The sequence below is a fragment of the Ochlerotatus camptorhynchus genome, unplaced genomic scaffold (genome assembly GCF_037179485.1).
Source record: "Ochlerotatus camptorhynchus isolate MF236.1 unplaced genomic scaffold, CSIRO-AGI_Acam_v1.1 ptg000094l, whole genome shotgun sequence".
In the NCBI taxonomy this organism is placed as follows: domain Eukaryota; kingdom Metazoa; phylum Arthropoda; class Insecta; order Diptera; family Culicidae; genus Ochlerotatus; species Ochlerotatus camptorhynchus.
The window spans coordinates 6816153-6836048 of NW_027040584.1; the positions used below are offsets into that span (position 1 = coordinate 6816153).

The 19896-nt window shown below is 35.2% G+C and overlaps 2 protein-coding genes and 1 long non-coding RNA gene across 4 annotated transcripts; 2 read left to right on the forward strand and 1 right to left on the reverse strand.

The window, feature by feature from the left end:
• The first annotated feature begins 5969 nt into the window (after nucleotides 1–5969).
• Nucleotides 5970–7252, forward strand: LOC135698711 (superkiller complex protein 8). The gene is made up of 4 exons (XM_065218792.1): nucleotides 5970–6038; nucleotides 6100–6400; nucleotides 6464–6702; nucleotides 6767–7252. The coding sequence occupies exons 1-4, from the start codon at nucleotides 6036–6038 to the stop codon at nucleotides 7223–7225; spliced, it is 1002 nt and encodes a 333-aa protein (XP_065074864.1). The 5' UTR covers nucleotides 5970–6035; the 3' UTR covers nucleotides 7226–7252.
• Nucleotides 7248–8219, reverse strand: LOC135698712 (protein NDUFAF4 homolog). The gene is made up of 3 exons (XM_065218793.1): nucleotides 8019–8219; nucleotides 7764–7852; nucleotides 7248–7589 (listed from the first exon to the last, which is right to left on the reverse strand). The coding sequence occupies exons 1-3, from the start codon at nucleotides 8161–8163 to the stop codon at nucleotides 7263–7265; spliced, it is 561 nt and encodes a 186-aa protein (XP_065074865.1). The 5' UTR covers nucleotides 8164–8219; the 3' UTR covers nucleotides 7248–7262.
• A 6710-nt stretch (nucleotides 8220–14929) lies between these two features.
• LOC135698777 (uncharacterized) lies at nucleotides 14930–16412 on the forward strand. Of its 2 annotated transcripts, XR_010517502.1 has the most exons (3): nucleotides 14937–15137; nucleotides 15206–15574; nucleotides 15650–16412. It is a non-coding gene; the product is annotated as an uncharacterized LOC135698777 (long non-coding RNA). The 2 variants fall into 2 exon arrangements; XR_010517501.1 differs by lacking the exon at nucleotides 15650–16412 and having other exon boundaries at nucleotides 14930–15137; nucleotides 15206–15609.
• The last annotated feature ends 3484 nt before the right edge of the window (nucleotides 16413–19896 follow it).

Consider the following 19896-nt stretch of genomic DNA (forward strand, 5'->3'; position numbering starts at 1 on the left):
CTATCCCAATCATTAAATAGTCATATAGAAATGCCTTTTAAGAAATCCAACAGCAAGCATTTGTTTTTGCATGTTTTTTCTGGGATGAATATCGCTCCCAATAAAATACATCTTACATGATTGTTCTTTATAAATTATTGAAACAATTTTCAACGATGTTAACGTACACTAATTAAAATGATTAGTTGAACTAAATACTACTAACAACAATGATACTGTATTGAATAATCTTTGTTTGTTATTGTTTCATATGATAATTGGTTCCAGAAAAAAATGTATTGAGATTGAAAAAAAAATGATTCTACTGTAATATTTACTAAGTAGTATTCGAACTTCATGAGCCAGTTCTATCAAATCATATAATTTAGTCGTTGATTTATTGCACACAGGTGCATTAAGAAAGATTTGAACAAACCACACCACCGATACGGAACATAAATTTGTCAGTGCTATTTGTCTTCACTCTAGCAAAACGAGCATAACGTTGCACTGCATTCCATGTCGGGAGAGCTGTTCTTACTTCATGCTATTTGAACGAGCTCAATCTTGAAGTCAGCCGTGGCCCAGTGGAATCCAGCACAGACACCGAAAGCATCACACCTCAACAGATCTTGATCGAATCCCAAATCAGCTACAATAAAAAAAGGCACAACTGTGAAAGCTCCCACTGCCTGATGTTTATTTTTCGAATTTATTTTTAGAAATCGATTAAATATATGTGTCAAAAGAAGGAGTAAATTTCATGTTATTTTCACATAAACTTTACTTCGATTGATTTATGACACATATATTATATTGTGGTGAAAAGTATAGCTTATGCTTATGGGTTTCAAATCCATTTCAGTTAATTATTATAATTTGATCGATTTTCATTTATCATATGACGATCATATAAAAGTTACCAAATTATCAGCATTGTAAATGTATCAGATATTCATATAGAATTTACCTGACACATTTTCAATCATATCATTTTCAATGGATTATCTTATAGCGCAAATTTATTAGACTTCCACATAACAGGAATATGTCAAATTCGTTCAGTGTAAGGGCGAATACGCGATGATCGATTCTCTTCATCGATTTTCTCTTTGCATTGTTATAGCTAAGCGAAACAATTTTCTAGACTTTGTTCAATGCAGAGTAGTAACAGGTTGTATTGGTTAGCAAAATCAATAGCAAAAGCACCGAGAAATGTTAAATCTAGCGAGTTATTAACAAAAGAGAAAATCGATGAAGAGAATCGATCATCGCGTATAGGCCCTTATGCATGCTCACTGTCGAAATTCTAGAAAATTGTTTCACGTAGCTGTAACATGCTCACTGTCGATTTATATAAGGTCTGGGCCAACAGGCAGAAATACGTCACTGCCAACAGCTGTTTCATGTAAAAAGATAAATATTGCAATATAATACGAACACCACTAACCATTTGCACATTTCACTAACACCAATAAGCCCTTTGGCCCAGACCTCATATAAAGTGCATCTTGCGAATGTATTAGTAAGCGGGGCAAACTTTATGGGTGGTAGTGTAGTCTCGTGTACCCGAAGCTTCAGGCACGATTTTTGTTCGGAGAGTTGGTTCTTGTGTCGTCACCACTTGTCATCTCTGAAAATGTTTCGTAGTACTGCTCTCAAACACAAACAAACACTATCATGTGCCACTCCTGTATGTATATCTCATTGCCCAAGTAAGGCCTTGAATAGCCTGATACCCCGTTCACATTACAGCGTATATCACGTGATATACGCTGTCTTGCAATGAGCACCCGCATAAACGTGAACCATAACTTGACCTTACCGAAAATGGTTGAAAATTGTATATAATCCCTGCTAAACTTTAACTGAAATCGTCATGGAACTTTACATGAACATTTGTGTGATAAAGTTTTAACCTTATGTATTGTGGTTCTTTGGAAGTGTTGTTGTTGTTCTCTTCATACATTTTCGGAGAGAGGACCATATTAAAACCTTTTTACTTATGGTTTGAGAACTTTAATGGTAATAGTTATGGTAGCCAGTAAGGTCCATTAATGGTTTAGTATTATCGGTCAACTTTACGTAAAATATATCGCGAATTGGTAATCAGTAATTTACAGGCAACCAACTCGCGATATATTCCACATAAAGTTGATGGATGTCACAAAACCAGCTACACGAAACGAAAATCAATTATTTTATTCATGTGTTTCACTTATACATTTTTGCCAAAAGATCAGCCTTATACCACAAACGAAGTGACAGACGGAGCGGCTCGAAAACTTTGGTGACTAACCTGCTATTGCAATTTTTCAGTGTACCACATGGCAACACCACTACTACTGGATTGTACCACATGGCAACACTACTACCATAGAGGTAACTCTAAGACTAGAAGGTCCCGAAATAACGTGCTCAACTTTTTGGCTCAGCTCTGATACTCTCTTCGGTCCCAAGCTAATCGATTCACCCCTCGAAACATAAGAAAAACCAATAACCCCTCATTTTATCTGTCAAACTTTCATAGCGAATCAAAACAAACATTGCGTAGTACTAGAATTTCAACTAGAATGGGGTACGTTAATCGTTTGCTTGGGACCAATAGGCTATTCAAGTAGTGAGCCAATTTAAAATCGTTAGTTTCGTATTGATTGTTGCTACTACTAGATTGAACTAGCATTTTCACCAAATGTAGTAGAATGTTTTGGTTCTATCTCTTTCACTCTTCTCAAAACTGAAATGCATAAAAAAATGACAAAATGATACGCACTCTTTGCACACTGCCAAAGAATCATTGTACACAAAATCAACTTTGTTCAAATCAAAACAAAAAAACTAATCCATCTGGTGGATGATGGCACAAGCTTCCAAGAAAATTCTATTACAGTGAACCACATTATTTAAATGGATTTCTTCGCCAGTTAGTCGTCTGTCACTTCGTTTGTGCTTATACATTCCATAAGACAAACCACATAGGTCCTATAAGAATGCATAAAAGGTATGTGTGACCGCTTATACATTTCATTTGACACATGGGCTTCATTAACTTTTTGCAAGGCGTCTGCTTATTAGTTGACTTATACATTTTATGAATAATCAGCAATAGAAATTTGCCAAAAGGTATAAGGAGATTTCTATCCGTGTATGAACCTTACCAACTACCATAACCATTACCATTAAAGTTCTCAAATCATAAATAAAATAGTTCTAATATAATTACTTTCCCAAAAATGTATGGAGAAAACAAGAATTTGGAATGGTAATGGTTCTTAACAACCCATTATTTGTAAGGTTAACTTCCAAAAAACCATAATACATAAGGTTTAAACTTTATCACACAAACGTTCATGTAAAGTTCCATAACCATTTCAGTTAAAGCTTAGCAGGGATTATAAACAATTTTTAACCATTTTTGTTAAGGTAAAGTAATGGTTTGCATTTATGCGGGCACTCATACCAACAATCAATACGAAACTAACGATTTTAAATTGGCTCACCACTTTAGTAGCCTATTGGTCCCAAGCAAACGATTAACGTACCCTATTCTAGTTGAAATTCTATTACTACACTATGTTTGTTTTGATTCGCTATGAAAGTTTGACAGATAACATCAGGGGTGTGTGGATTCATGCAGAACATGCAGGGGTGAGTGAAATAGCTTGGGACTGCTTGGGACCGTTGTTCTGGTACTGAGTGAGCCAAAAATAATAATGATTTTCTTCGGGACCCAGTGGTCTTAGAGTTACCTCTATGCTCATACATCTAGTTTTCACTGGAAATCCTATGTATGAGTGCTCATTGCAAGGCAGCCTATATTACGTGATATAGGCTGTAATGTGAACGAGATATAAAAAAACTCTAGTAAAATTATGGACGGCTGTCACTAGAGTCGGTGTATAATGAGTCACGCCAAGAGAAAAACAGTTGAACTCGCATCACGGTTTTTGAAAGATTCCCATTCTTTTCACTTGGCAACAGAGGACTTCTACAACAACTTCACATGACTTCTAGCGAGAGAAAAAAAAATGCGGCTGTAGTAAATCATTATATCAGTGATTTTGTCAAATTATCTTAACAAAAATTAGTAGAAATTCTCATTACTGATCATTACCGAACGTATCCCATGACAGTTTAATGCTCACTGCGTGTTTATGCACATTTCTTCGATTATATTTTATATGTTATTGCAATACCTTTCGTGGACCTTTCATAGCATCGTAATGATTGTTTACTTTGTCCGATAGGTAGCCGGTTTGACGGTTCAATAGGTAGACTTGGCTTCACTCTTGGCGTGACTCATTATACACCGACTCTAGCTGTCACCACAAAACTAAAAAAAGTTGTTCCAATCGAGCAGGGCAATGCATTTTGACGGTTCGCTTGGAACAACTTTTGGCAGACCATACTCTTACTTAGAGGACTTTAGGATATCCGGAGCCCTTTCATAATTAACATGTCTTAAAAGCTTTCATGATTAACATGTCAAGTCAGACTAATATCACAAACGAAGTGACAGACGACTAACTGGCGAAGAAATCCATTTAAATAATGTGGTTCACTGTAATAGAATTTTCTTGGAAGCTTGTGCCATCATCCACCAGATGGATTAGTTTTTTTGTTTTGATTTGAACAAAGTTGATTTTGTGTACAATGATTCTTTGGCAGTGTGCAAAGAGTGCGTATCATTTTGTCATTTTTTTATGCATTTCAGTTTTGAGAAGAGTGAAAGAGATAGAACCAAAACATTCTACTACATTTGGTGAAAATGCTAGTTCAATCTAGTAGTAGTGTTGCCATGTGGTACAATCCAGTAGTAGTGGTGTTGCCATGTGGTACACTGAAAAATTGCAATAGCAGGTTAGTCACCAAAGTTTTCGAGCCGCTCCGTCTGTCACTTCGTTTGTGCTAATACCCTGGACAGACTATGGCTTATATCATGTAATATAGGCTATCTTGCAATGAGCACTCATACATAGGATTTCCAGTGAAAACTAGATGTATGAGTGCTCATTGCAAGACAGCTTATATTACATGATATAAGCCATAGTCTGTCCAGGGTATTATGTGTGGATTTTTTTAATACCCCGTTCACATTACAGCCTATATCACGTAATATAGGCTGTCTTGCAATGAGCACTCATACATAGGATTTCCAGTGAAAACTAGATGTATGAGTGCTCATTGCAAGACATCGTATATCACGTGATATACGCTGTAATGTGAACGGGGTATAAGGATATTCTGAAAATTTGAAGATAGGTTTAGATCGTTGTTTACCACGAATATCAATTAGTGGTCTCCAAGTAAAGATGCTTTTCTAGTTAAGCTCATTTTGTTTCCTATACACAGCAAAAAAAGTTGTTGAATATTACATCGAAACTGATGCAACCAGGTCAATCCATCGGTTGTGTAATATCACATTGTACAATGTACATCGATTTTGCGAACAAAATTACATCCATTGATGTAATATTGTATCTGATTTTTGCTATTACATCATTATTTCATACATCAGCTGGAATTACGTTGATCGATATTACATTTTTTTTTGCTGCGTAATTAAAAAAATGGCTAAAATAGTATAAGACGAGGTATAATAACCCGTTCACATTACAGCCTATATCACGTAATATAGGCTGCCTTGCAATGAGCACTCATACATTGGATTTCCTGTGAAAACTAGATGTATGAGAGCTCATTGCAAGACAGCGAATATAGCGTGATATACGCTGTAATGTGAACGGGGTATAAGATAATGATAAATCTCGATTACTTTTTCAAAGCGACGTATCAGCTTTTGTAAACAATGCATTTGATCGTCGATTTGGCATAACTGGTAGCTCGCCCACGCATGCTAACACTAACATCAGATAGGGAAATAATAACGATTTTTTTAAACCTTCAATACCAATAAGTTTGCGAACAATCTGGCAACGCTGATGTCACCTTTCAAAGTCAGGTACTTTGTTGTTCTGTCAAACTGATATTTCGAAATGGTTTCGGTGTGCGGTATCGAGTGCGGCATACTTTGAAGATAAGCCTTCATTTCCAAAATGGTAATTATGAAATAGTTATATTCTAAATAATCGGTGCTCTATGTTTTCTATTGATTTTTAGTACTCACTACTGCATAAAGAAGAAACTGCTCACGAAGAAAGCATTTGGTCATGTTCGTGGGGTAGAGTGACAGCAGATGACGAACATGGCAAAGAAAGTGATGGTGATGCCGACAATTCCCGCGACTCAGCAGGGAATCAGAAAAATAGCGGTGAATTCCGAGATTTTGTCGTTACGGGTGGACTAGATGATCGTGTAAAAGTTTGGGATGTAAAACCTGATAACAAATTAAAACTTAGAAACACATTCACTGGACATTCTCTCGGTGTTGTATCTGTTGACGTGAGCAGTAATGGGAAAGGTATGTTGAACTCAATCATAGAAGAAGACAGTAGATTTTTGAACTTTACATTAATATTTTTAGTTATTGCCAGTAGCTCTCTCGATTCCGGATTATGCATCTGGAAAGCAGAATCTGGCCAATTGCTGAACCAGATTTCTCTTGGACCTGTAGATTTGTGGACTGTGGCTTTTTCTCCGTGCGACAAGTACATAATATCTGGATCGCATGAGGGTAAAATTTCTCTGTACAGCGTTGAGACCGGAAAACCAGAGCAAGTCCTGGATCCTCAAAATGGAAAATTTACGCTCAGTATTGCCTATGTAAGTATGTCCATTCGATTCCATCGTGAAAGATAAGTACAAATGATTATTATTTTTTGTTTAGAGTCCGGATGGTAAATACATTGCCAGTGGTGCAATCGACGGAATTATCAATATTTTCGACGTAGCAGCGGGAAAAGTAGCACAGACTCTTGAAGGTCACGCGATGTCGGTTCGTAGCCTATGTTTCTCACCAGATTCTCAAATGCTGCTAACTGCTTCTGATGATGGACACATGAAACTTTACGATGTCGCTCATTCTGATGTAGTAGGAACTCTGTCAGGACATTCGTCATGGGTCCTATCAGTTTCATTCTCTGGGGACGGTAAGAGTTTCGCATCATCATCAAGTGATAAGACCGTCAAAGTTTGGAATGTTGCTGAACGTCAATGTTTGCACACCTTCAATGATCATCAAGATCAAGTGTGGGGCGTTAAGTATAGTCCTGATAGTTCGAAGGTTATATCGGTTTCAGAAGACAAAAGTGTTAATCTCTACGACTGTCCACCTAATATCATATGAACAGAAAATAAATAAAAGGATTGACAACATTTATATTTTATTCAATGGATTTATTTGCTGAAGGTTTCAGCAGTTTTCTTTTTTCGATAACTTTTTCGGGCAAGTGCAATTCAAACGTCTTAAAATGATGCAAAATATTTTGAACAAGCGATTCTTTCATACCGTAATCGTTCGATATTTTACTACAAGTCCATGTGTTAGGCTCTGTGTGATGCTTAGAGATGAATTCTATCGCTTGTCGTAGCGTGCAGTGACCCTTCGAAATCTTTTGAGGCTCCAAGTGTCCAAATTCGAATTCTTCGTTAGTGGATCGGTTCAAAGGTAGTGGTTTGCTGGAGTCTTTGTGGGCAGCTTCATTATTTATCTGAAATGAAATAAGAAATTGGCATTGCACACCTTCAAAAATCAACAGTGATCTGTCAGGCTGCCCATTTACTACGGAGACAGCTACCACTATTCCCTTACTACGTTCAAAACGGACGCTGAATTAAATCATCTAATCCATTTAGACAATCTATAGCTCTTAATATATACATACCGTGTCAGTCGACGTAACGAACACTTGCTTCAAATGGTCATCCAAAGGTTGGTTTTTTTTATTTAACTCCTGGATCAATTCCGGGTTTTCTGAAAATTTGTAATCAATTTTTAGCTTAACGAGTATTTTGCGGCAACAGAAATTTATCTAGGCGCTGTTAAGGGAAATAGGTAGTTTTGTTTTAATAGTCACGCAATACTACTTTTAAACATAATACAAAATTGAATACATAATTATGATGGTTTCAGTACATACCGTCAAGAACTCTCTGTAGATCTTTCAAGTTCGATTGAAATGTAGGAGCTGGTTTTGGTTTTGATTGAGATATCACTTTCTCAGCGCGACTTTCGATGTTGAATCTATTTACCTGACGAGCAGCGATAGATAGAACTTTTCCCATGTTAAATTATATTTAAGATTATGTTGCCACTGTGCAAGTTTTTAAAATGAGAATGAAAAAAATCAATAATTATTATTATGAATATACGTATTGCACAACTGCACACAGTATCGTTGCCGGTTAAAAGCAATGAATACAGAGAGGTGAAGCAGATCGTGAAATATGATTGTATTAGTAAACCAAAAATATCAGTGCTAACATTTGAAAACGGCACAAAAGCCATTTGTAAACACATGGTTTGTGGGCCCTTTACTCACTACTTGAAGTACACCCACGCGACACAACAGCAACATCGGGTAGGGGAAATTTTCCCCTTCCTGACGATGCTGTTGGTTTGCGTGGGCGTTCTTCGGGTAGCGAGTAAAGGGCCCACAAACCATTTGTTTACAAATGGCTTTTGCGCCGTTTTCAAATGTTAGCACTGAATATTACCGTAAACGCAAGTACTGACGGAACTAACAATTATTGCTTGTATCGTACCTTTGTGATTTACCTATAGGTGAGACACTGCCTTTTACGAATGTTTAATATGCGGGCAAACTTTATGGGTGGTAGCGTGGTAGTGTGGTCCCGTGTACCCGAAACTTCAGGCACCGTAGACAATAAAGTTGCTACGTCACAATCACCATTTTTGTTCGGAGAGTTGGTTCTTGTGTCGTCACCACTTTTCATCTCCGAAAATGTTTCGTAGATTGCTCTCAAACACAAACAAACACTATCATGTGTAACTTCTGTATGTATATTTCATTCACGGTGTTTCGCGAAAACCCATTAATGGGTATAAAAATACCCATTTCTGCTAATAGTGCCCCTCCTCATTTAATGGGTAAACTATGGTTTACTCATAAATGGATAAATGGGTGGTCTGTCAATGAATGGGTGTTTTTTCACCCATTTTCTAAAATTGTGTTTACCGTAAAATGGGTGAAAAATACCCATTTTTACAAATAGAGGATGCAAGCGCTCGTTTGTGTAAAAAACTTTCTTATACATTGAAAATACATGCAGGTGTTTCGCTCAAATTATACACGAAATATTATAATACCATATTGGATAATTTGTATTGACTTATCCGTTTTCGGGTTTCTTGACAGATAATCCGTGGGCTAACTGTCAAAAAACCTGAAAACGTATCTATTGTGCGCCGGCCTTAAGCCTCTCCAACGTTTCGGATTCTAACATTTTCCGGAGATCGTATATTTTCGCTAAATATATGCAGCGGATAGTAACTGTTTGCATTCCCAATGAATCGGTGACAGAAATGAGACGATGAAAATTCGAAGTGTTTTTTCACCCATTAGTGGGTAAAATATACCCATTATTCAAACGTTAACTGATTCTTTGAATGGTTATTTTTTCACCCATTTTATGATTTCAAAAATCCCCCCCTTTTTTGACAGCTGTATACATGGTTTGAAAATGGGTATTTTTTACCCATTAATGGGTTTTCACGAAACACCGTGTTGGTATCGTACAGGGGTTTTACTCACACAACTTACCCGATTGCTTCACCTCGGTAATCACCTTCCTTGGGTTAAAAGGGCTATTCTGGAGTGCACATTGAATAAGTCGTATGTAAAAAAGTAAACGAATGTCAATTTAATTAAAGAGCTTAAATTTATATACATAAAGCCGATATAAGCCTGGTACGCAGCTAAAAAGAAAACGGAAAAGTAATTTTTGATAAATATTCCCAAAAGTAAATTAAGAGATGAACTAGCCCCAGGCTAAAAATCTCTATAATAAAGACTAAAAAAAAAAAAAAAAACCAAAAGTAAATTTGACAGCTATAGGGAGGTGTATTTTGCTAAATTTTGAGATCATAGGTAGGCGTCGTCTAATTTTAAAATCAACAATTATCAATTTTTATGTTGTTAAAATGCATCCAAAACATCATTTTTACAACAAACGTTAAAATTACCTAACGGAATAATTGGTCAGACCATTATTCCGTACGAAAATGAAATTGCATTCAGAATGCGCCACCTTCATATCGATCACGATACTAATGTAATCGATCTTTCCTTTACCGATTTCTTTTGAACTGCGTACTGGGTCAAGAAATGCTAATTAAAAGAAATTTCTTTAGCATTCCGTGTCCTATCCCGTAGCACGTAAAAACGTCATTACTTTTCAGCTGCGTACCAGGCTATACACGGTAACCAGCGTAAACACATTAATGTGTAAAATTTCACACGTTTCGTGAAAAAGGGGCCTACTCATAAAATGTGTAAACTGCGTTTACATATTTATGTCAGAGAGAATAGGTAGAGAGGCGAAGAGTGTGAAGCAAAAAAAACCTTATCGAACCGTCAAACTGGTATCACAGGAGTGGAACTATGGATCAGAAAGTGGCTCCACTTGTCATTTGCCAACACTAGCGCACCTAGCGGTAGAAGGCATCTTCTGCCTGCAGTTAAGATAGGCAGCATGCTATGATAGTATGCGTGCACATAGAAAGCCGGTGTGTAACGCTACCACAACACATCGCTTGTTGAGCAGAAAAACGAACACTTTTTGATTCACCGATTTGTTCGCACTTCTCCTTCTGTTCTGTGCTGGTATCCTATCGAACAAAATAAACAAAAGTTGATGTTCCCCAATTTGGTGAAGCCAAGTATTGTAATCGCTGCGAATATACTATTCTCTCTGGTTGAAAAAAGTCACTTGAAGTGTGCCCTTCAGAAACAGTTGCCAGAACTTGTAGGATGGAATCATAATAAAAAGAGTGCTGCCGTTTCCACGGTTTTTCACTCTTACCCTCTCTACCTATTCTCTCTGATTTATGTGTAAACCCAGTAAACGTCAATAGAAGTGTACACAGAAAAAAAAAAGTTGTTGAATATTACATCCAAACTGCTGCAACCAGGTTGTGTAATATAAAGTTGTACGATGTACATCGATTTTGCGAACAAAATTACATCCATTGATGTCATATTGTACACACAAAAAATAAACGTTAATAAAATTTAAAAAAAAAACCGTTGGTAGAATTAAAAGTTTGCATTGGTTCTTTTTGGTAGAAAGTCAGAAACTTTCAATTGCAAAAGACATGAACAGTTAAAATAAAAATGCTGAATCCTTTGATGTTAAAAGTCACAACTTTTATGATTAAATTTTGGAAATGTCAAATTAAAAGTTTCTACTTTTCAAATGAAATTGTAGAACTGTCAATGAAAGCGTAGTTAAGCAAATTAAATTTTATTTCTTTTTAAACATAAAGTTCATTGTTTTGATTTTTACGTACATATATTATTTTAATATAAAACTAACAAAAAACAATTTAAAAATATTTAATTGTGGAATTGTCCGTCATCATCGTCAGCATCCGTTTAGCCGTTCATGTGCAATCCACTCCCCCTGCTTCAACCCTAAACTGTGATGCTACTGTTTCAACCAGTTTAGAGTCCGGTGTGGTCCAATCCGGAACGATGATCATACTTTTGACTGATGCTGAAATTTCCGAAAAGAAAGTGATTCTGTTATCGTAAAAAACTTTGTAGTCTGAACAAGGCATTATCGTAGATATACTTACCATATTCCTCCTGTGGTATCACCGTATTTCGTTTATATTTTCAACCGGTCTAACTCACGGATGATCCGGTGAATGCAGCAGGGATTTGTTTTCGAAAATTGGTCGATAGAAATTAATTAAACAAGCTTTCAATTCTTGTTTTGCGCGTTTTTATTTTTATTTACTCACGTTATTCAAAAACAAACCAGAAACGAGTAGAAACCTACCCCCGAAGAAGTTGTTTTGCCAGTAACACAATTTTTTATTTGAAAATCTGCACATCAAAACATCTATTTTTGGATTCAAAATAACCTTGTTGTTTCAAATATTTTCATAGTTCAAGTAACGAATTTTTGGGCACTTTTAAATTGATAGGTTAATATTTTTACTGATACAATTTTTGTTTTTTGTGTGTATCTGCTTTTTGCTATAGAGCTTTTTGACGTTTAAGCGGCGCACACTACTGGAACATTTAAATCGAACGAGGGCGAGCAAGAGGGAAACAGATTAGTGGGAAAACAAACCGTCAATTCATTGATGTGCGCTAGATAGAGAAGGACGATTAAACGTCAAAAAGGTCTATTACATCCTAGGGGCAAGACAGCTGTACTCAGAGTAAATATATTTGCAGCGAGTAAATTATAGTTACTCACATTTACATCTGCCAGCATATTTGGTTTTCAATACAAACACAGTTTTAAGTATTGAAAGATCCAAGGCAGACTAGGGATCGCTTGGTTAAAGCGTTGAAGATTTTTGATGATGTGGTGGTGTTATTTCAGGACTATACCTGTTGGTACTCGACCAGAGATTTGAGAAATTTCTGCCCTGTGAACAGAAATAGCATATCTCGCACAGTATATAAAAGATCCCTCTTGTCTTGTTGAACTAATTTCGGACGTGAGGACATCCAACATCAATATTGAGGTATATCGTCACAAGTACAACAATGTTCAAAAGTTTCAATAACGTGTAACTATTCGTTTGTACTGGCAAGTGCAGTAGTAAAAAACCCCCCGAGCTGGGGCTCAGGGTCAGCTTATTACTTGGTAGTCCAAGGGACACCGTGGACAAGATGTGCAGGAGTATAAACTGAAAGATATGGTTTGGCGGGGAAACTATGGTATTTACTATGAAAAGACTATCTATTTTGATATATAGGTTAGTTTTATTGGGCAATATACTGTTGGTGTGGGATTTTCTTCGGTACCTTGCTGCTGATGCCGACGATCTATAGCTATAGCGACGTTCTGCAAATACTCGCTGCTACATTTCCAACGTCTCTTTGGATTTTTTCCCAAAAGTAATCCTGCGTGAGTGGAATAATAATTTAATATTCTGCACTTTTGGAATATTACGAATTTTCAAACATAGTACGAATAACACCATTCTTATGTTGAATAGTTCAATGAATGAAATAGATTATAAGTTTCCATTTTCACCATTGAAAACTGGAATGCACTTTGCTTGACAGCATCGGTTTCAACATTGTTTTCAATATAACAATCAGGTTGCTATGTGTATAAGATATTGAGCAACGAGAGTTACTCAGAGTTACTTAAAATTAACTCCTAGTTTACTCATAATCGAAAGCTGTCTTACCCCCAGATTACATCATTATATCATACATCAGCTTGAATTACATTGATTGATATTACATTTTTTTGTTGTGTAAACAGCAAAAAAAATGTAATATCGGTCAATGTAATTCAAGCTGATGTATGAAATAATGATGTTATAGCAAAAAGCAGATACAATATTACATCAATGGATGTAATTTTGTTCGCAAAATCGATCTACATCGTACAACGTTATATTACACAACCGATGGATTGACCTGGTTGCAGCAGTTTGGATGTAATATTAAACAACTTTTTTTTCTGTGTATAATGGGTGCGCGTGGTATGTTATTAACTTCGGAATTTTCTTATTTATGTCAATGATAAAATACAATAATATTTTATTCAAAAATGAAATGCCATCAACAAAAATAAGTAGCGACACCGGTGGTGTAGTGGTGAGCGTGATTACCTCTCACCCCAGCAGGCCTGGGTCCCAGTCGACGCTGCCGGGATGTTCTGAGTCATAACATCTCTGATCGCGCCAAGGATCACGCCTTCCTTCGGAAGGGAAGTGAAGCCATTGGTCCCCGGTTCACGAGTTGATGGGTCGATAGGTAGGGTCCAGGTATGGGAGCTCAGCATGGAAAACAAATCATGGAAAGAAAAACAAAAATCAGTATATGAAGCAAGCAAGCGAGGCACCGGACATTGATTATGATTTTTTTTTCTAAAACTAAACTAAAACTAAAAGCTGCTTAGCAAAAAAAAATGTAAAATCAATCAATGTAATTCAAGCTTATGTATGAAATTATGATGTAATAGCAAAAAGCAGATACAATATTACATCAATGGATGTAATTTTGTTCGCAAAATCGATGTACATCGTACAACGTTATATTACACAACCGACGGATTGACCGAGGGATTGACCTGGTTGCAGCAGTTTGGATGTAATATTTAACAACTTTTTTTTCTGTATAAACAACAAAAGTATAAATCAGCTACCCTGTAGCATGTCCATTGTTGCGCACTGTCCAGTTTTGACAGTGTTCTTCAATTTTCCTGAAAATTAAGCAAATGGCGTGTTGCAACAAAGCAGGATGCTGCAACGTTTAAAGTTGTTTTTTACCCATTAATAAGTATAAAAATACACATTTTTTGACTAGTATTAAAGGGTACAGTTGAAAACCGGAAAAGCCCACACACGACAATCCATTTTACTCTGGTTCTGTACGTTAAACATGGTATCGGATATAGTGCGCTGTATTCACACAATGATGCAGTATAATGTGCACTATGTCCAACGTTATGTTTAACGTACAGAATGAGAATAAAATCGAATGTCGCATGTGGGGTTTTCTGGTGTCTAACTTGACCGACAATACTACATTCATAAAATGTTGTTTTTTTTCACACATTTTTGGATCTCAAAATTTACACATTTTTTCATAGCTGCATATAAATATACAAAATGTGTAGTTTTTACTCATTTATGTGTTTACGCTGGTTGTCGTTATTTTTTTACCGCTTTTTAGGAATTCCTGTCGTGTTGGGGTATAATTGAATAATGCTTAAATTTTATTCTATTTTCGATTAGTTATATTTTTGAGTGAACAGCATAATTGGGAAGAAAGTTTGTTTGCAAATACTGATAGGCCTTTTTCAATTGTTGATCGAGAATTGTGATATTTAGAACTGTCACACAAAATTGCAGATTTTATCTAATAGGGATGACAAAGACTATGTCAGATAATGGAGTAACTGTTTGATAAAAATTAAAACAAATAATTTGGCACAATTAAGCATAATGTTTCCAGACGAAGTTAGAAGCTTAATATTCGTTTATTGTGCAAGCTTTTATTCATTGGTTTCCGGTTCAGTTCATAATGCAACCCACAGTAAGTGTATAATATTCCTTTGGACAAAAGAACCATTTTTGAAATGTTTGTTTATTTTTTTTCTCTAGCTATTCAATGCCTAATAGATATGCTGAATCAATGTCCACCTAATTCTTCATGTGATCAGGGCTCATGTGTTTGTTTGCGCCAGTTCAAACAAAATCCTGAATACAACGATCATAAGAAAAACGAATTTTGCATTGAAATATCCATAGAACAATCTTCTAATGGCAATAAATCATTCACATACGACAAAGTGTTTAGAGAAGCTCCATCAGTACATCATATATTAGGCGGAATTTTGATTCCCATATGTGCAGTAATAATGATCTTAGCCACTATAATTTTGGTTAATAAAATGCAGCCGATGCAGAGGATTCGCCAATTACTTTTATCAAATCGTCCCAGAAGACCAGCGTACGAAGATGTTGTATTAGGTAATGATTCAGATGATCCCCCTATAATTTAAAATTTTCATTTAAACTAAAATAAACTTTTATTAATTTTTGCAGTAGGCTATGAACAATAATTCCAAAGATTGATGGAAACTTGAATAAGTTTTTTTTATTGAAAGTGAACGTCAAGCAAGGCTTTAATCGCCCCTTTATTCCTACTAAGGCGTAGTTATCACCATATCATTTATGTTCAATCAATTTTACTAAGTTCTGTAGTCAGAGTCCATATCTCAACAGGTAAAAAATTAGCTCAATACCGAATAATTCGAAATTTCCGAAGTGTTATAGTTTTAAAATTTTCAACCAATTGGCAATAAACGACGGCGTGCTTAAGAAAATAATTAACTTCGAAAATTTCGAATTATAAATGTGCTAATTAGTTGGCCATTTTCAACCAGCCCGTCAATTTCCGGCAAGCGCTTCCAATAATTTGATATTACGTACACGCAAAATTCAACATATTTGTAGTTCTGTGTCAAAATTTCAGCTCAATTGATCATAACAAAACATAGTTGCAACATGCCAAAGTTGGCTGGTTTGTATGAAATTCGGCGTATTGTGCTAATTTAGAGGCCACCACCAGATATATCTAGGATATCTAGAATTATATTTTATATATATATATATATACTTAGATTATTTTGCCGAGATTGGCACCACTGAGCAGGCTCGGCATTTATTTTTACTGAGATCTCAGCAAAATTTATGTTTGTTAGCCGAGATCTCGGCAAAATTCCGGTTTGTTAACTGAATCTCGGCCAATTTTTCACTGAGATGCAGCAAAATAGATTTCCGAGCTGCTCGGTGGTGCCCTAATTTAAGTATATATATATATATATATATATATATATATATATATATATATATATATATATATATATATATATATATATAGTGCACAATAATGTAAATAAATCATATCCACATAAACAAGAAATGTATTTAGGAATATTAATCAATTTGATTGATTAAACTGATAGTCTAAGGTAAAGATGTAATCAATTTTGTGATTTATTTTCGATACAATTCTACTTATAAATAGTTAAACAGCATGTAAGATCAATAATCAAGCTTTTATGTACTGTAAAATAAAGAAATAAAGAGCTGTAACGGTAAAGAATGTAAATATTGATGTCTTTGTCCAGCGTCCATCCGTCCGGAAAACCGTTAACAAAATCATGCGAACAGGCAACCGATTAACCAAAATATACTGTACCGAAGAGACTCTCACCAAAGATCAAATCTAACCCGATCGGTTGCCGACAATTCTATCGTTCTTTGCTTTGTGCCTTCATTGTCGACGTTTTGCTTTAACATTCATCTCAACCCGTTCAACGTTTCATTATTTTTTTATCGATAGCGTTGCGCGTTTTCTCATGCATTTCTATTTGTGTTTCTGAACAACATTACTGCCCAATTTATGTAATAGTAATTTCTTAAATCTATGCTTGTATCACAGACAAACAGACATAACACATTGACTATTTCTCACTGTATGCTAAAACACTGTGGTGGGTAGTATGCTAAACAGATGGCGGTAGTGTGTAAACGTCAAACGCAAAGGAATTGACTATGCGCGCCGCAGGTGGTGGTACTACCAACTAAGATACTTTTAAAATGACCCTTAAATGCGAGCTTAAATGCGTGTTCGATGAACAACTTGCGAGTGTTATGTCTACTTGTCTGTGCTTGTAGATTTTTGCATTGTAACTATTTCAATCTTTTAATTTGAATCTAACTAATAATCTCTTATGCTCATCATGTTTACACAAAAACCAATTCAACTGACATGAATGCATCCGCAGGATGTAATATGTCACTAATAAAATATGGTGAATATATATATAGAAGAAGTAAAGAAGAAATTTATGGAGAAGAAGTGTACAACATGGAGACGATGAACAAGGAAACGATATCTATCATTTAAATTAATCCATCCGAATGTTTAAATTCGTCCGCCGTTTTTTTCTTTTTTCAATAATCCTTTTATTTAATCGTTTTCATGAATCAATCACCATATACAATAATTGGCTATCTTTGTGTATTTTTTTACTATAATTTATACCATTCACCATCAACAATATTTTTCCAAGATAAATTAAAAAAAAAATTGGGTACCCAATTTTTATCTGCAATCTAAATATGTCGTATGGCGATGTCGTAAAACAATCGAGGACCATGGTATTTGGAGCAGTTACAGATGTAGTGTTCGACGGTTTGTGGTACACTGCTTAGATCACAAATCTTGTCGATTTTCTTGGGACCAATAGGCTAGCAATAGACCAATTTAAAATCGTTAGTCTCCATATACCCCACCTTCGACGCATGCAGCTATTCTAGGGGTGAATGGAAGCAATCCGGATGATATACGGATCGCTGTGTGTGTGTTGTATACAGGTTGAATTTCCTTCCACAGTATGTAGTGGCTGTGCCACACACTAAGTTTTTTTCACCGAATCTCGGCAAAACAATTGCCGAGATGGGCACCACTGAGTGCTCGGCAACCATCTCGGCAAACAGCAAATTTGACGGTAAATCTGTGTGTGGGAATCCAACGTTTGGAATAATCATATTTACCTACTTTTGGGTACAACTAACAATACTTTGAAAGCTAGTGGAAAATTCCATATGAATTGCACACAAGTAAATGAAAACTACTTTGACCAGCTTTACTAACTTTTGGGTTCCTGGCGAGATAAGTAAAAAGAACTTACTTTTGGAACTTTTTCTTACCGTGCTGATTCATCAATAACTGTGTCTACTCGCAAAAAAGAACCATAGAGGTACAATGAAATGTTTTGTTTTTTTTTTTATTATAGTCACTCTCTTGGGTCATTCGTGACTTGTCCGGGGTGAGATTTGAACTCGTGACTTTGGCGTGAGAGGTATGGATGTTAATCACTACGTCGGGGCAGCCCCCACAATGGAATGCATTGTAACCATATAATAGAATTTATTGTATTTAAAATAAATCGTATTGTCCACAATAATAGAATAACCATAGAGTTTATTGTTTCCACAATAAATACAAATAACCCCTCGATTTCTCCAATGGTTAATTGAAGAAATCGAGAGGGTTATTTTGTAGATACAAAAACTGAAAAAATTCATTTTTTTTCCGCACAAACTTGAGCCACATACTTTTAATTTTATTGTTTTTCTATTTTGGAAAATTAATACAATATGGGACGTAATGTAGATCTGTTGTAATAATATTTTTTTAAATTTAAATAATATATATTATATATATATATATATATATATGTATTAGTTCTGTTTTATGGTAATATTATTTGGTTTTATGGTAATTTCATTGCTTATTTTTTCCGGCTATTCTTTAAGAGAATATTAAATTTATATAATACGTTGAAAGAAGTTTAACACAAGGTACAACCACCCTACTACCATCCCCACACTTCCCAATACTACAGGTCAACATGAAGGCATAAAAAACAATTATCGACATCAACAGTGGGTAGGTTGAGTTTATTTTCAAAATTTTTTGTACACAAATGTTTTAATACATTAATATATATATATTAATTTAAAATACTGTACGCAATGTGTAAAAGAGCAATATGTTAAAGAGCTTATAAACAAAAAATTAATCGATTGAAAATAGTGTGTCATATAGTCTAAAAACATTTAGCATATCTTTTTTACATATATGATATTTGCATGCATTTCACAGATTTGGCACTTTATTGTTCCACTGTTGCTCAAAATAATACCATTGTTGGTAATTTCGTTATGATAGAAATATGTTTAAATAAAACATCGTATGCTTAACAAATGCTTTATGTGCTTATGCTTTTAATATATATCGATGTATAAAAGTACAAAAATGTGGAACAACATTTCACATTCACATTGTGAATTTTTGTTTGATAAATTATCTTTGTACGTCTCTCGGGTAGCCTTTTTACTAATTATAATTATTTTATGATTTTATATGGATATGAAGATGGCATATCATAACATTAGTAAATATTACACATTTCGGAAATAATATCAAAATTCATCTGCCTTGATAACAAGCCCTGCTGCTTTCTTAACATCATCATACATACATACATACATACGTCAAAAATATTTCAACGTATTATTCATTTATAAGATACTAACGATATTTTCTTAACTAATGCACTTCTTTGTTTTTTTTTTTTTGCATGAAAGCTAGATCTTTCCTATGTTGTCTGAATTTTTATAAGACTGATGATTTTTTTATGTGTATGTAACCCTATCAATTGCAATTAGCTTCAATACATGTGTATACAAAATAAGAGTTGAATATCTCGAATGTT

What these genes read in the sequence shown, in the direction of transcription:
- LOC135698711 (XM_065218792.1), top strand. An exon ending in CGTGAGCAGTAATGGGAAAG is followed by an intron (nt 6,401 to 6,463) that starts GTATGTTGAACT and finishes TAATATTTTTAG; the next exon opens with TTATTGCCAGTAGCTCTCTC. An exon ending in TTACGCTCAGTATTGCCTAT is followed by an intron (nt 6,703 to 6,766) that starts GTAAGTATGTCC and finishes TTTTTTGTTTAG; the next exon opens with AGTCCGGATGGTAAATACAT.
- LOC135698712 (XM_065218793.1), bottom strand. Translation starts at nt 8,163, where the DNA reads ATGGGAAAAGTTCTATCTATCGCTGCTCGTCAGGTAAATAGATTCAAC. An exon ending in TCTACAGAGAGTTCTTGACG is followed by an intron (nt 7,853 to 8,018) that starts GTATGTACTGAA and finishes ACAAATTTTCAG; the next exon opens with AAAACCCGGAATTGATCCAG. An exon ending in TCGTTACGTCGACTGACACG is followed by an intron (nt 7,590 to 7,763) that starts GTATGTATATAT and finishes ATTTCATTTCAG; the next exon opens with ATAAATAATGAAGCTGCCCA.